Source organism: Mastacembelus armatus, chromosome 14 (assembly GCF_900324485.2).
Source record: "Mastacembelus armatus chromosome 14, fMasArm1.2, whole genome shotgun sequence".
Taxonomy (NCBI): Eukaryota; Metazoa; Chordata; class Actinopteri; order Synbranchiformes; family Mastacembelidae; genus Mastacembelus; species Mastacembelus armatus.
In genome coordinates, this window is record NC_046646.1 from 24,689,157 (window position 1) to 24,705,404 (window position 16,248).

General features: G+C 45.0%; 2 protein-coding genes across 2 annotated transcripts; both read left to right on the forward strand.

Moving 5' to 3' along the window:
- The first annotated feature begins 5,242 nt into the window (after window positions 1–5,242).
- Window positions 5,243–6,331, forward strand: ins (preproinsulin). The gene is made up of 3 exons (XM_026329134.1): window positions 5,243–5,258; window positions 5,586–5,781; window positions 6,060–6,331. The coding sequence occupies exons 2-3, from the start codon at window positions 5,598–5,600 to the stop codon at window positions 6,224–6,226; spliced, it is 351 nt and encodes a 116-aa protein (XP_026184919.1). The 5' UTR covers window positions 5,243–5,258; window positions 5,586–5,597; the 3' UTR covers window positions 6,227–6,331.
- Window positions 6,332–6,690: 359 nt separating this feature from the next.
- Window positions 6,691–12,181, forward strand: nipal4 (NIPA like domain containing 4). Its single transcript, XM_026329121.1, has 10 exons — window positions 6,691–6,884; window positions 8,738–8,842; window positions 9,635–9,772; window positions 9,932–9,988; window positions 10,097–10,187; window positions 10,295–10,455; window positions 10,717–10,884; window positions 11,178–11,257; window positions 11,481–11,693; window positions 11,784–12,181. Exons 1-10 carry the CDS (start codon window positions 6,845–6,847, stop codon window positions 11,979–11,981), a joined length of 1,251 nt encoding a protein of 416 aa, XP_026184906.1. The 5' UTR covers window positions 6,691–6,844; the 3' UTR covers window positions 11,982–12,181.
- The last annotated feature ends 4,067 nt before the right edge of the window (window positions 12,182–16,248 follow it).

The window sequence follows — 16,248 nt, forward strand, 5'->3', positions numbered from 1 at the left end:
TTTTCTGGGAATAACAACCAACAATTTCAGTTTTTCTTCAAGCCAGAGAGAGAATGACATTCGAGTATTTGCTGTCATATATGAGGGTGTCAGGTCTGCAGGGCAGAGTCCAGCTCCATAAGATCACTGAGGTTTTCCTGCTGCTCCGTCTCTGTAGATCAGAGCAAGACGCAGGAGACGGATGTGGAAACTGCTGCAGAGGTGACGTCTTTGCAGCAGCTCTGTCCTCAGGACGTCCACGCTGTGCTGAGAGCTGAATGAGGAGTCGATGATGTTCTTACAACAGCAGGTTGAAGGTTCTGTCAGTGTGAGAAGCAGTGAGAATCAGGGGGCCTGATCCTTTCTGTGGATCCTGTCTGTAAGAAAAGCCATTTAAGGTTTATTGGTGCTGTTACGCCACCTACAGGTGAATCCACCAGCTGAGCTGTGTATCAGGAGATATGGCAGTGATGGCAATAATGTCCTGAATATAGTCAGTATGTCAGAACTGGGAAGAGTGTAACTCACCACATGGTGGCGCTGTTGTAAATGGACCATTCTGCACAGTGACTACTTTTACTTTGGATACTTCAAGTACATTTGGATGATGGTACTTTGTTTAGTGTTGCTGTACCTTCATAAATACCCTCCTGTTATCGATATCCGTCTGATTGACAGTTGAACGTCGTGCAGGTGTCCTCACCGTCCAAAGGACTCTGTCACCTCGACTGGCCCAGACTGGAGGTTTATTTAAACGGCAGCATATTGAGAATCAAAGGCCTCATCACGGTGCTGCAGGAATAAGAACCACAGAACATCAGGATTATTTTCTGTCTCTAAAACAGAAACACCTTCAGCCTGTTACTGATCCTGGTCAAAGTGTCCCTGCATGGTCTGACCTGATCCATGTCATCAGGTCTGTGTGAGTCTGGATTCCCAGTTGTCTTTCATTAGAGTTGGTCATTTCTCATTGGTACATGGACGTGCAGCATCACCTTTTCTCCCATAAAGCTCCACCCACCTCAAACCAATGGGAAGCCACAAAAAGTAAATAAGAAATTACAGGAATGTGTTGACATTGAACGTCTCTGTTGTGTTTGCTGACCTGACCCCTCCCCGACCTTTCTGCATCCTTTTGCTGTGACATGTGAAGACAGAGGACACAGATCGCTGCTGTGCGTCCACAGGTCAGATATGATTTTACAGAAATATTGAACCAGTTTCCAAACAGACTGATGGTGCAGGAGAGTCCCAGCAAGAAAACAGCAGGTAAAGGTGTGTGGACTTCAAGCCTGTCTAACTGACATAAAGGCCTGGATGACCAGTAACTTTTTACTTTTAAACTCAGAGAAAACAGAAGTCATTATATTTGGGCCTAAAAATCTCAGAAATAACTTTTCTAAAATTATAGCTACTCTAGATGGCATAGCCCTGGCCTCCAGCACTACTGTAAAAAACCTTGGAGTTATTTTTGACCAGGACATGTCCTTTAACTCACACATAAAACAAATTTCTAGAACTGCATTCTTTCACCTGCGCAACATTTCCAAAATTAGGAACATCCTGTCTCAAAATGATGCAGAAAAACTAGTCCATGCGTTTGTTTCCTCAAGGCTAGATTACTGTAACTCATTACTATCTGGATGTCCTAATATCTTAATAAAAAGCCTCCAATTAATCCAGAATGCCGCAGCCAGAGTCCTGACAGGAACTAGCAAGAGAGATCATATTTCTCCTATATTGGCTTCTCTGCATTGGCTCCCTGTAAAATCCAGAATAGAATTTAAAATCCTTCTTCTCACATACAAATCCCTTCATAATCAAGCTCCTTCATACCTTAAAGACCTCATAGTACCATATTATCCCAATAGACCACTTCGCTCTCAGAGTGCAGGCCTACTTGTGGTTCCCAGAGTTCTCAAAAGCAGAATGGGAGGCAGAGCCTTTAGCTATCAAGCTCCTCTCCTGTGGAACCAGCTCTCAGCCTGGGTTCAGGAGGCAGACACTCTCTGTACTTTTAAGGCTAGACTTAAAACCTTCCTCTTTGACAAAGCATATAGTTAGGGCTGGCTTCAGGTAACCCTGAACCATCCCTTAGTTAGTTATGCTGCTATAGGCCTAGACTGCCCGAGGACCATCGGTGCACTGAGCTCCCCTACCCTAACCCCCCCCCTCTCTTCTCTCCCACCTCATGTATATTCCACCATTGAATGTTACTAACCTTGTGCTCTCTCCCTCCCCTAGTTTGTGCTCCCTCCCTCCCTCTCTCTCCCTCTCTCTCTGTACCTTCTGCAGGTGTCCCTGGTCCTGGTCCTGTATATCACTGATGTGCAGTTACTGGTCCCACCAACTTGCAGTGTCTATTTGTTGTTTATTGTTGCTGTTCTTTTCTCTCTGCTCTATCCACTCACCCCAACCGGTCGAGGCAGATGGCCGCCCAAACTGAGCCCGGTTCTGCTGGAGGTTTTTTCCTCCGTTAAAGGGAGTTTTTTCCTCTCCACTGTCACCAAGTGCTGCTCATAAGGGATTTGTTGGGTTTTTAGTTTTAGTTTTTGTAAAGTGCCTTGAGATGATTTGTATTGTGATTTGGCGCTATACAAATAAAATTGAATTGAATTGAATTGAATTGGATCATCAATGCAAAGATGCTGATGAAACAGATACATGTAGGACACCTGCTCAGTTATGTGAGCACTAATGTCCCTGCTTGAATGTACCTGATACATAATAAAGGTGGAGTCTCCTGTGAGTGCGAGGCAGCAGACGGGGTTTCTGGGAGATCTGTGTCTGCACATCAGACTCATCTTCTCCTGTGTCATCGTGACGCTTCGTCACGGCTCGTTGAGTTTTTGCTCTAAAGGACAAACAAGCTGCAACAAGAGCTCAGTCAGCACACACAGTATTACACACAGTATTACACACAGTATTACACACAGTATTACACACAGTACCCTGTGTGGTGCAGTTTCTATTAACTACCTTATATACTTCTAATTTGAAGTACTTTATATACCGCTGGGTAGCTGACGTCGACTACCTTATATACTTCTAATTTGAAGTACTTTATATACCTCTGGGTAGCTGACGTCAACTACCTTATATACTTCTAATTTGAAGTACTTTATATACCGTTGGGTAGCTGACGTTAACTACCTTATATACTTCTAATTTGAAGTACTTAATATACCGCTGGGTAGCTGACGTCAACTACCTTATATACTTCTAATTTGAAGTACTTAATATACCGCTGGGTAGCTGACGTTAACTACCTTATATACTTCTAATTTGAAGTACTTAATATACCTCTGGGTAGCTGACGTCGACTACCTTATATACTTCTAATTTGAAGTACTTTATATACCTCTGGGTAGCTGACGTCAACTACCTTATATACTTCTAATTTGAAGTACTTTATATACCGTTGGGTAGCTGACGTTAACTACCTTATATACTTCTAATTTGAAGTACTTAATATACCGCTGGGTAGCTGACGTCAACTACCTTATATACTTCTAATTTGAAGTACTTTATATACCGCTGGGTAGCTGACGTCGACTACCTTATATACTTCTAATTTGAAGTACTTTATATACCTCTGGGTAGCTGACGTCGACTACCTTATATACTTCTAATTTGAAGTACTTTATATACCTCTGGGTAGCTGACGTCGACTACCTTATATACTTCTAATTTGAAGTACTTTATATACCGCTGGGTAGCTGACGTCAACTACCTTATATACTTCTAATTTGAAGTACTTTATATACCTCTGGGTAGCTGACGTCAACTACCTTATATACTTCTAATTTGAAGTACTTAATATACCGCTGGGTAGCTGACATCAACTACCTTATATACTTCTAATTTGAAGTACTTTATATACCGCTGGGTAGCTGACGTTAACTACCTTATATACTTCTAATTTGAAGTACTTTATATACCTCTGGGTAGCTGACGTCAACTACCTTATATACTTCTAATTTGAAGTACTTTATATACCGCTGGGTAGCTGACGTCAACTACCTTATATACTTCTAATTTGAAGTACTTTATATACCTCTGGGTAGCTGACGTCAACTACCTTATATACTTCTAATTTGAAGTACTTAATATACCGCTGGGTAGCTGACGTCGACTACCTTATATACTTCTAATTTGAAGTACTTTATATACCTCTGGGTAGCTGACGTCGACTACCTTATATACTTCTAATTTGAAGTACTTTATATACCTCTGGGTAGCTGACGTCGACTACCTTATATACTTCTAATTTGAAGTACTTTATATACCTCTGGGTAGCTGAGGTTAACTACCTTATATACTTCTAATTTGAAGTACTTTATATACCGCTGGGTAGCTGAGGTTAACTACCTTATATACTTCTAATTTGAAGTACTTTATATACCTCTGGGTAGCTGACGTCGACTACCTTATATACTTCTAATTTGAAGTACTTTATATACCTCTGGGTAGCTGACGTCGACTACCTTATATACTTCTAATTTGAAGTACTTTATATACCGCTGGGTAGCTGAGGTTAACTACCTTATATACTTCTAATTTGAAGTACTTTATATACCTCTGGGTAGCTGACGTCGACTACCTTATATACTTCTAATTTGAAGTACTTTATATACCGCTGGGTATCTTGGGAATTTCCCACCAGGGATCAATAAAGTTTGATGATCAGACTGTACTAAAGTTATCAGATAAATGTAGTAAACAGTGACGGCCGTTCTCAGAGTCTGGAGCTGGTTTTTGGAAGAAGATGGGCCTCACATTGTTGGTGAGGAAGAACCATGTGAGCCAGATCAGCGGTGTGTCAGTTTATGGACAACAATGGAGGTCTAAGGCACAGACCGATAAGCTAGACCAGGTTCTGGTTTCACACACATTAGGCTGAGGACACCACAATCGCTCTCTGTATTGGGCTGAAGTGCTGAGCTCAGCAGAGCAGCAGGCGGCTGATGATGATCAATATTTGTCAGTAAGAGGTGATCAGATCATGTCGCCTCATTTGCTCCGTTTGTTTTACTAAGTGCTGTAACCAGTCAGTCAGAACTAACCTGTGGCTGCAGATGTGCTGACCAGCAGGTGTTTGTCCACACACACGCTGTTCAGCCTGAGGTGTAATGATTGACAGTGGGCGTGTCCAGGTGGAGGTGACGGCGTTTAAAAGGAGACGAGATACTTCGCTCTGCCTCACACCTGCCAGCTCTCATCTGCCTGCTCCTCTTCATCACAGACTCTCCTCCTCCTCTTCCTCCGGCAACGAGCAGGTAAGCTGCTGCTGCTCCTCTATTGCTCCTCCATCTCTGGATAGAGGTGGAGCTGCTCCTACACCTCCCCTTCCTCTTCCTCCATCACCTCCTGTTTCTGCTTCACCACCTCCAAAGGAAAACTTCTCTTCCATCACTTTTCCTCCTTCTCCTCGTTTTTCTGCAACTACACCTCCATGTCTCCTCCCTAATCCTACATCTGCTCCTCCTGACGCTATTTGATCATTTAAGACAGAAATTAAAGAAAGAAAACATGAGAAATGTTTATGTCTGATCTGACTCTTCTGAACCTTTAAAAGTTCAATCTAAAGATGACTGTGTGTGCAGCTCTCCTCCAGTATGGCGGCACTGTGGCTCCAGTCTGTCTCTCTGCTGGTTTTACTGGTTGTGTCGTGGCCAGGCTCCCAGGCCCTCACGCCTCCACAGCACCTGTGTGGCTCTCACCTGGTCGACGCCCTTTACCTGGTCTGTGGAGACAGAGGCTTCTTCTACAACCCCAAGAGAGATGTCGACCCTCTGCTGGGTGAGACCCCAACTCCAACATGCACACAATCAATAAACAAACACAGACCCCATAACCAGAGGTGGGTTTGTACTGGACTGTTTGTCCCAACCAGGCAAACGTAGTTCACGTCGTAGCTTCAGGAAACAAGGAGAGATGGGAGGGGCTTAAGGTGGGAGTGAGTTTAGGTCATCAGAGCCTCTGGACGGCCCAGATGTTGTTAGATTATACAGGTGATGTCTCCTCACACATCAGGCCTAACTGTAGTGACGATGAACGTCTCTTGGTCTTTCCATCAGGTTTCCTGCCCCCAAAGGCAGGCGGAGCTGCAGCAGTGGGTGGCGAGAATGAGGTGGCCGAATTCGCCTTCAAGGACCAGATGGAGATGATGATGAAGCGAGGCATCGTGGAGCAGTGCTGCCACAACCCCTGCAACATCTTCGACCTGCAGAACTACTGCAACTGAACGTCCAGCCCTTAACGGAGGAGCAGCAGCTGCTGTCAAACAAAGAGACGTGGATGGAAGGTCTTTTTCCTAGAAAATAAAGTTTTGTGAATTGTGGAAACATCAGATCACGTGTTTTCATTGACGTGTTTCCTGGGTCATGTGTTAATCACTGAGAACTGAAATGATCAAAAACATTAACATCATGTTATTTAAAGGTGTTTTCAGTTATTAATTAAAACCTGGATCATTATTAAACTTATGAGTAATAACAAGTCACTGTCTCTCAGTGAGATATTAAAATGAAAGATGAATATTTGGATGCAGTTGAGTATTTTCCTCCTAAACCTGCTGCAGCGTTTGTCTCCACTTCCTGTTTGCGCGCGCGGGGGGGGGGGGCATGTGACACACCTGCTCCGTGACGGCGTCGGGGGCGGGGCTGTGCGGTTCACCGGGTTACCTGTTACCTGCTGAGTCCAGGACAAGGAAGCATCTTTTCTCGGTGCGAGGGCTGTTTGCTGTGACCGGACCCGCGGAACGACCGGACCCATGTACCGGAGGGAGACGGGCCTGTTCGGTTTTTAGTCAGTTTTGTATTTTTCACCGACTTCCCGCAGTTTCCCCGCACAAAGCGCCGCAATGCGAGATGTGCATCTGAGCAACGAGACTTGCATCAACGGTGAGAACAGCGTTAAATCTCCTCAGCACGAAAACAAACGAGGCTCTGAGGAAAAGTAACGTTTATTTTAGTGAAACAGACCGAATCAGTCTAATCTGTCAAACACCGTCAGCTTCATCATTTGGGGGCAATGACCCTTTACCCGGATTAAAGAAAGACCCTCACGGTCTAAAGACAGAACCACCTGAGCCCAGAGCGGCTTCATTTGATTTATTCTCTGCTGTTTGATTCTAAATTCCTGTAGGTGCGTAGAACCGGACAAACCCTGCAGCAGCACAGACCAACTGTTGTCTGTTGTCTATTTACTTTAGCGATTAGATCGTCTCATGTTTGCAGTGACGTCACCAGTGCAAATATTATTGCAGCAAAACATAAAACCGCCTGTAATAAACCACTGAACATACAAAACTCACAAAGAGTTTGGGATATTGGACTTTCAGGTGAGATTTATGGAAAATGTAAAAAGGTCATACTACAGTGATATTATATCATGAAAGTAGGACATTTAAGTAGAAGTATGTAATTTCTTCATCTCAAACAGTTTATTGAAACAAAAGCTAACAACAGTGGTGGGTATTAACCAAAAATGTCAGTGTCTCAATAACTTGGTTTCTTGTTTCTTGGTCTGATGATGTCAGACTGTTTAAATACAAACTGTCATTGAACCAGAACATTTACTGGTCGATGGTCATGGATCAGACACTTGTAGTGATTTTCGTGGTGAATCACCTTGTTAGAGAACAGCATGTTATGCAGTAAGTACTGAAACACTGAACAGTTGGACATGTGCATTCAACGGTTCAGAGAAAGTCAAATTAAGTTCAGCTGTAAAGGTTATAGTGCATTTTAGGTGCATTCTGAAATTCTGAAAAAGTCATATATCCCTAACTTTTTGTGAGTAGTGTATGTGATTCTTCAGAGTACAGGACGTTTGGCAGAAAATAAAACTGGGGTCAGTTCTGGAGGAGCTTCAGGGTCACTGCAGGTTTAGGTCTTCTTGGGGTTTCTGCTGCAGAAATTTGACAAAAAGCAGCGACAGCATGTTTGACGTTGGTCTGACAGGGACCAGGTTTCCAGCCTGAAGTGTGGCCGAGCTTTCAGGGTGGGGTGTGATCTGTGACGTAAATATGGTACCACTGAAGAAATGGAAACCCTGATCAGGATTAGTCCACAGGCCCATCTGAGTTCAGTGGTTCTGGCTCAGGCCTCACTGGGGACGTCTCTTCAGGTTTTAGGCTGAAGTGTTCTGCGACAGGAGCAATATTCTCTGTCCAAAGCGCAGCACGGTGCTGTGGTGGCCTGTGTACAGTGTAAACATCAAACTGCTCGGCCTGGTCGTCTTAGCGCTCTCATGTTACTCTGATCGGCACAGCGGTCGGACCAGTATTGCACAAGTCTGCACACAGACCGAGTGTTTAATCAGGGAGACAGAAACTGGATCAGCAAACACTCAGGAAACTCATGTTCAGTCGGCAAACAGCTAACCTGAAGCCAGTCATGATTTTTGTGTCGTGTAGTTTGTCGTCGGCATCAGACATGAACAAAGTGTGTTTCCTGTTGTCATCTGACAGTGGGGAATCAAACAAACCAGGACAATTGGTTCAGACTTTGTTAGTCTGTTCCTCAGCTCCACGTTGATCCAGCTGATCCTTCACTGCTCTGATCGTCCAGTGAATCCAGATGATCCCAGAGGTTAAAGTTTAGTTTTACTGTAATAAAACCTCCAGATGCTCAGAGAGTCTCAGCTGTTCTGGAGACCAGTGGTGGCCCGACGCCTCCCTGGGACCTGAGTGGACAGGAAACAAACTGGTTTGAGCGAATGCCTGACTGGTTTCCATGCTGTGTCTCTGCAGGCTCTGTGGTGAAGCTGTGGTGCGGCTCTCAGTCTGCGCTGTGTTTGGTGACAGGAGGTCAAACCCAGTTCTACACACAGGTGAACACCAGCACTCAGGCAGCAGGTACACACACACACACACACACACGCACCCGCACACACGCACACGCACCCGCAGGGAGGGTCTTCGTTTAGGGTCAAAGTTCAGGCTTTACCTTCTGCTTCCAGGCTGCAGTTTAATTGTGTTTATTTAAACCTTTAACATAAAATGCTCTGAAATATGAAACATGTTTACAGGGCAAAGAGGAACTGGGGCCTTTTTTCCACTGCTGCTCCAAAGCTGATTAAATGATAGTTGAAAGAATGTACAGATTAGGTCTTCACACCTACAGGAACTTAGCCACTGGTCATTTGCATCTGCTTCTGCTTTTGTTTCCATTGTTCTTTGTTCGGGGATGAGTTCCTGAAACCAAACTTCCAGGAGGCCAAACTTGTTCCAGGTAGTCTCGTGGGTGGAGGGGGTGACGCAGCTCGTTAGCACACGGTATAAATAACACAGGATGTGTTGAGCTCGGCGCTGCAGCGAGAACGGGTTTGGTCCTGATGGATGTGTTTTGGTGTCACCTGCTGTCAGGGAGTACTTTAAGGGTTTCTGTAAATCTCCCCGTCTTGTTGAGGTAGGAGACGTCATGTTTCCAGGAATAACTCTTAATACCCCAGTGGACCAGGCTGGATCTGAGAACGGCTGGTTGGGTTTGTTGCCACTGTGGAAACATCAGTGGGAGGGAAACTCCAGCGTCTTGTTGTCTTTGAAAGTCCTTTGGTAAATTAGTTTTTCTGGTCTCATAAAGTCTCTGAACACACAGACTGCAGGGTCTCAGCCTCGGAGACACACACTCTGACTGTTTGTCCCCAGATGTGCAGACAAACACCAGCTACAACCTCTGGCTGGGCCTGACTCTAGCTCTGATGTCGGCCTTCCTGATTGGTGGGAGTGTCATTCTCAAGAAGAAAGCTCTGCTCCGATTGGCCAGCACCGGACACACCAGAGCAGGTGAGTGGGGCTGATGTTTTTACAGAGGTCTCACTCCTGCTTGAATCTTGCAACAGGCACATAATTGCCTCTTAGTCTGGAAATGAATAAATGTTTTCTGTCATTAGATACAAAGATATGATGTTGTGTGTGTGTGTGTGTGTGTGTGTGTGTGTGTAGGTGATGGAGGTCATGGGTACCTGAAGGACTGGCTGTGGTGGGGAGGCCTGTTAACCAGTAAGTTGTCAGAGAATAAAGTTGCAGGACGAACAGAAGGAGATAATCTTGTGTAAAGCAGTGAGACGACACGTTACCATGTGGTTTGTGGCTGTTCTGTCTCTGCAGTGGGAGCAGGGGAGGCCTGTAACTTTGTCGCCTACATGTTTGCTCCGGCCACGCTGGTGACGCCGCTGGGAGCTCTGAGCGTCCTCATCAGGTACATCTCGATTCCTGCTCAGGTTTCAGCTTAGCTGCACGTCGTGGTCACAAACTACCTGCAGCTAAACGTCGCTCTGGTTTAACGACTTCTGCTGTGCGTTTCAGTGCAGTTCTGTCCTCTTACCTGCTGGGGGAGGCGTTGAACGTGGTGGGGAAGCTCGGCTGCATCCTGTGCGTGCTGGGAAGCGTGCTGTTGGTCATCCACGCCCCAGAGGAAAAGGAAGTGACATCACTGCAAGACATGACCAATAAGCTGCTGGAGCCCGGTGAGAGCAGGACAAAGTCCGGGAACGCCGCTGGGCTCTGAAGTGATTTAAGTGTAGTGGTCAAACCTCCGTGTTTGTCATGTGACGTGGTCCAAAAACAGGAAATCCTTTTATTATCACTGACACATGGAAAGTGTAGAAGAGTTCTATGATATTTCTGATTGATTGTCTTGATCCGTCTGTGTGTGAGGACGGTCTGAGCATATTCTGTGGGCCCAGAAACAGAGTGAAGAGTTTAAAGAACGTGTGTTTGTGCCGCAGGTTTCCTGGTGTACGCGTCTGCAGTGCTGCTGTTGTGCGCCGTGCTCGTGCTGTACTTCTGTCCTCGGTTCGGCCGATCCAACATCCTCGTCTACATCAGCATCTGCTCGCTGCTCGGAGCCTTCACCGTCTCCTCCGTCAAAGGTCTCGCCATCGTCATCAGCACCGGTGAGACGAGCAAAATGGAGCTTAGCGAAAAATGAAAGACAGGAATGTTTTATTTCTTCATTTTGTTTGATGAAGTTTGATGTCGTGCTGATAAGAAACATGATAAAAATGGATTAAAACATTTTTTAGTCAGTCACATCAAGTCTGCTCTGTAATAAGTAAAACCACTAATTATGGTCTAATCAGAGACAGTGCAGAGTTTTAGCTGAATATTTAGATGTTTATCTGCACCAGCACGTTTCATCTGTGCTGAGAGACATTTGGAAAATTAACCCTCTTCTCCGTCTGGTTAGTGGCTTATGATGCTTCAGTTCTTGCTAACCCTCTCACCTGGATCCTGCTGCTAACTCTCATCGTCTCGGTGGTAATTCAGGTGAGCTGCAATGTTTTGTTTCTGCTTTTGCTTGAGATGTGTGAAGCCACGACAGACAAACAGTCTGAGTTTACAGATGAGCTTGTTCCTGCTAATGAGATGTGTTCAGAACAAAAATAAGATGAGGTGATGGTGATGTAACGTTTGAACTGAGGGAAACTGCAGAGTTGGTCGATCATTTTCAGAATAAATAAACTGAAGTTCTCCATGTCGCTGCCTGCAGGTGAACTACCTGAACAAGTCCCTGGACACCTTCAACACCCTGCTCGTCTACCCCATTTACTACGTCCTCTTCACCTCCGTGGTTCTGTCCACCTCCATCATCCTCTTCCAGGAGTGGAGGAGCATGGTGGCCGTGGACGTGGTCACGACGCTGGGATCCTTTCTGGTCATTGTGGTGGGCGTGACCATGCTGCACCTGTTCAGAGACCTGCAGGTCAGTGGACCCTCCCCTCCACATCGGATAAATGTGGAACAGATGTTTGTTACAGCTCGGTGGCAAATTCTTCTCTGTCTCTTAACGCAGGTGACGATGAAGCAGCTGACCAATCAGCTGTCTCAGCCGGTGGAGATGGACGGGTGCACAGAGGAGATTTCACCCAATGGACGAGCAGGAGGAAGGTGGACTAAGAAAGAGGATAAATACGGACTGATGGACAACGTGGTGATCGAGAGTCTTCCTCCCATGAGAGAGGAAGGCCCGAGAGTCTTCATCATCAGCTGAAAGGGCTGGAGGAGGATGGAGACGCAGGTTTGGGTTTCTGGACTTTATTCCTCGCTCTGACTGATACTGTAGATCTTGTGCACTTTTTAAAGACTCGGGCCTCTGGTTTGACGATATTTCAGCACTGAGGTCCATCAGCTTTCACACCAAACACATCCCATGTAGCCGAACACGCCGACACCAGCTCAGAAACCACCACAGAGAATCAAAAGGGCTGAAGAGCCATAGTTCAGTCATTCAGCTGATAAATACCTGTGGCCTCTGGTCATTATCATCTGCTCTACGGTTCAAAACGTATCTTTAATAAGCAGCTTCCTTCAATCAAAATATTTTCTTTATGTGGGATTAACAGGGTGCGTCTGGTGTTACTCAGTGTGGTTTTACTGGGAGCAGTTCAGACTCTGTACTTTGACTTTCCATCCCTGAGGCTAAAACCTGTTCTGATGGGCTCAGCTCTAAATAAGTGATGAGCTGCAGAATAACTGAGACACGGCAGCGTAACTCGAGAGCAGAGAGCTGGGCGGATCAGATGAAACTGTACTGTGGTTACAGTCACTGGAGCTGATGACAACAGTGATACTGATACTGATAATGTTGTAACTACACTTCCCATGATGCTTTGAGAGATGCAAACTCCTGTGGGCCATGTTTTTCATTCCTAATCAAATATTTGCGTATTTCTTCTTGATAGACGTCAGATATATTTAGTTTATTGGTGGTTTTAATGTTTGGGTTGTCGACAGAAAGAAAACGTACAATCTGGAAAAACACTCATTTGTTTTTTTAATTCAGTTTAACATCTCAAAGTCATTTCCAAAGCACTTTACGCACATTGTTAATGGCCATTAATATCTTCAGTAAGTTACTGTTCTCACGTTTTTGTTGAATTTACACCACAAATGAAGGATTTGAGGATTTATGAGCCACCGTCAAACCAGAGACCCTGAAGTCAAAGAAACCAGACTTTGCTTTTGAAGAAACTTATCGTTGGAACAACCTTTGACTTTTGCTGCTCCTGGTTCTTGGAAATACGAGCAGAGTGAGACGTCTTCGCTTGTGTTTTGTTGTTGATTTCCTCTGTGCTGAGGCTGGAGTCTATGAAGCAGCCGGACGACAAACGGTCTGATATTCAGCGTGTCCTCTGACTTATGTCCAACAAAACGCTCATCAGGTTTTACAGAATATTTACAACATCAGGAGCATTTTTATGTTGATTCCTTAAAAACAACATTTTTAACTGAGCTGATCAGATTTTTAAAAATCATTTATCAAATATCACATTTGATTTGCAGATTCACAGACATTAGTTTACTTATTTCTAACCATCAGTTTTACTTTAAGACTCTCCTGTGAGGCTGAGTCGATGATACGCTGAATGATGACCAGTGTCTGTTCCTGCTGCTGAAGACGTTTGTGCTCGTGAAGCTCAGAGGAACAAACTGGTCCCACTGGGTTTGAGCAGATTCACCACAGATCACATGTGCTGTGCATGAGCGTCCGTCAGTTTCCGTCCCAGCTTTAAATCAGTTGTTATTTACTGTTGGGTGCAAACAGGTCAGTTTATTAGGAACCCCTGTGTCAGACCCAGTCTGTTTATTAGGAATTTGGCTCAAGCATCAACGTGAAATGTCTGAACAGCACAATAATGTGACTTTAATGTTCTGATCCCACATCTGTAACAGGTTTTTACTAGTTGAAATGACCAAATTCTGGCAGACAGAAGAAACGTAAACATGCCGTGTTATGTTCAGGGTTTATTCAAACTATGTGGTTTTACGGTGAAACTGCTCAAACAAAACGCAAAATCTCAGGTTGAGTTTTATTTACCTGTAAACACTTTATGTTTTCAGAGAAACATTTTTATTTTTGATGCTCTCAGATCATTTCAATAATGGACTGATGGTTATTCTGTAGTTTGAACTATCTGAGGATTATTTGTTTTTTTGTACTTTTGAAATCAGCGAGAAATGAATTTATTGACAAAGTGGATATTAGTCATTTCAAATCTGCTAAAAAATAAAACGTATGTTTTAAATTGAAAAGATAATAATTCTTATTGTTGATGTTATTATTTGTAATGAGTGCTACAGTCGTTTTTTGAGTCTTGTTTGGGGGAATTACTCCACAACAGTAGGTGGCGGTAACGCGCCTTAAATAAAACCAGAGAGGAAGAAACTGAAGGTGACTCAGGTGGACGCAGTTCGCGTTTCAGGCCTGGATGTCGTTGCCGTCCGGTCTGGATTCTGAGTGACCCGCTCTCGGCCCGTGGATGTTCCGTCTGACGCTGTTGGACCGGGCGCCGGTAAATGGACGCAGGACGGTTCGCGGGGCTGCGCTCAGGTGAGACGTGTCCCTGTGCATTGTGGGTAGAGGTTCTGCTGAGCCGCAGGTGGTGGTGACCCAAATTTAACAGCCGTGATGTTGTGATGGTTTCTGGTCATTCTGCTGCTTCGTGTGTCTTTTCCTTGTTTTTCTGGATGTTTGCATCTCTCCTTATTTTCTTTTTTAGTTTTTGTCTCTGTAGTAAATGTTGTCGATTATTTTTGGGTCTTGGTGGTATTTTGGATAGTTTTGTACCGCAGGGCATTTTCTGCCTGTTCGTGATGGTTTTGGTTTGTTTGTCATTGGTCTTAAATGTGCTTTTCCTGAGCTCAGTGTCTTAAGTGTGAGCAGGACGTCTCTGAACGTCTCCTGACACAAACTGACCAGTCTGGACTCTGGAGGTCTGCCACAGTTCGCTGGACCCAGGAGCCGTTTCTACTGTGTTTAAGTCTGGAGCCGGGTCCTGCTCTGACACGTCTGGTTATCAGGGTGCAGCTGGAGGTTCGGGTCACAGAGGAGAATAAACCGGTGATGAAGTGATGCACAGTGTGTGTGCAGATGTTGTGTGTGTCCACCTGGTGTCACTGTGACTACATTGGCGTCTCCTTCCAAAGAACCTTACTGAGCTGCAGCTGTTTGAAACACTTTACAGCTGAAGCTTTAAATTCCTCCACTTGTCTTCCTGTTTGTGCCTCGTGCTGTTGGTAACTGGGGGACAGATCTTTACCTGGATTCACCTCATATTCACGAATATTCAGCAGCTGATGATGAGGAGTCCCAGGTTTTACACAAATCTTTTCAGGGCTGCAGCACCTGAACTCAGCTCATCGTCACTGATACTGAGCTGCTGTCGGCCCCAGAGCTCCACTGTGTCCAGACTGCAAAACCCCCCATGGACACACCCGCTGTGGTGTTTTCCGACTCAGTCCCACGTCCTGCTGCCACTAATACTCACTAAAGACCAATGTGGACAAATGCCGTATTTCCTCCTGTCTGGTCAAAGTGAGCAGCTGCTTTAATGAAGAGTTCTTACAGATTTACCGACAGGCTCAGGAGGAAGAAACTAAAGTCAGAAGGTCTAGAGAGATGGACTCTGGTGGTTTGGGCAGGAGTTTCAGCCCTGAGTCTCTGTGGACATGTCTCAGCTGTAGTTCCACCACTGGGGCTGATAAAACACATGTAGCTCAGTACTGACTCTCACCAGTTCCTCTGGCTGATGGAAGGAGGCTGCAGTCACATGACTACAGGCTAACCTGATGTGTCCAACAGATGATGATGATGATGATGATGATGATGATGATGGAGCGCTGCTGTCACTCAAAGCCCAAAGCCATAATTACATATTACACGCTTTAACTGGCTGTCATTAATTCCAGCCAATCATCTTGGCTCCTCTGTCTGCACAGTGTGTCCATGTTTGATGGTCATTTAAAACCCCCATAATCCTCTCTGAGAGGTTGAACCGGCTGCTCACAAACACAATGTGGTAGTGGAACCACTTTTCTTCTCATCTGACTCCTCATCAGATGTTTTCCCATAATTCCTTCAGAAATCAGAAGTTGAACACAAAGCAGAGCTTCATGCTGCAGCTTGTGGTGGATGAAACCTTGTGTGTGTGTTTGTGTGTGTGTGCATGTATGGCTTGTGTGTGTGTTTGTTAATGTGTGCGTGTGTTTGTTAATGTGTGTGTGTGTGTGTGTGTTAATGTGTGTGTGTGTGTGTTAATGTGTGTGTGTGTGCGTGTGTTTGTTAATGTGTGTGTGTGTGTGTTAATGTGTGTGTGTGTGTGTTAATGTGTGTGTGTGTGTGTGTGTGTGTGTGTGTTTGTTAATGTGTGTGTGTGAGACAGAGCCTCAATCTTCCTTCCTGTGCTGAAGTTTGTCAGAGCTGCTCCATCTCATTTCAAACTTTTCTGTTTCTCCACAGTGGAGTCTGGCCTGGTGTG

What these genes read in the sequence shown, in the direction of transcription:
- ins (XM_026329134.1), top strand. Translation starts at nt 5,598, where the DNA reads ATGGCGGCACTGTGGCTCCAGTCTGTCTCTCTGCTGGTTTTACTGGTT. An exon ending in AGATGTCGACCCTCTGCTGG is followed by an intron (nt 5,782 to 6,059) that starts GTGAGACCCCAA and finishes TCTTTCCATCAG; the next exon opens with GTTTCCTGCCCCCAAAGGCA.
- nipal4 (XM_026329121.1), top strand. Translation starts at nt 6,845, where the DNA reads ATGCGAGATGTGCATCTGAGCAACGAGACTTGCATCAACG. An exon ending in CACCAGCACTCAGGCAGCAG is followed by an intron (nt 8,843 to 9,634) that starts GTACACACACAC and finishes GTTTGTCCCCAG; the next exon opens with ATGTGCAGACAAACACCAGC. An exon ending in CGCCATCGTCATCAGCACCG is followed by an intron (nt 10,885 to 11,177) that starts GTGAGACGAGCA and finishes CCGTCTGGTTAG; the next exon opens with TGGCTTATGATGCTTCAGTT.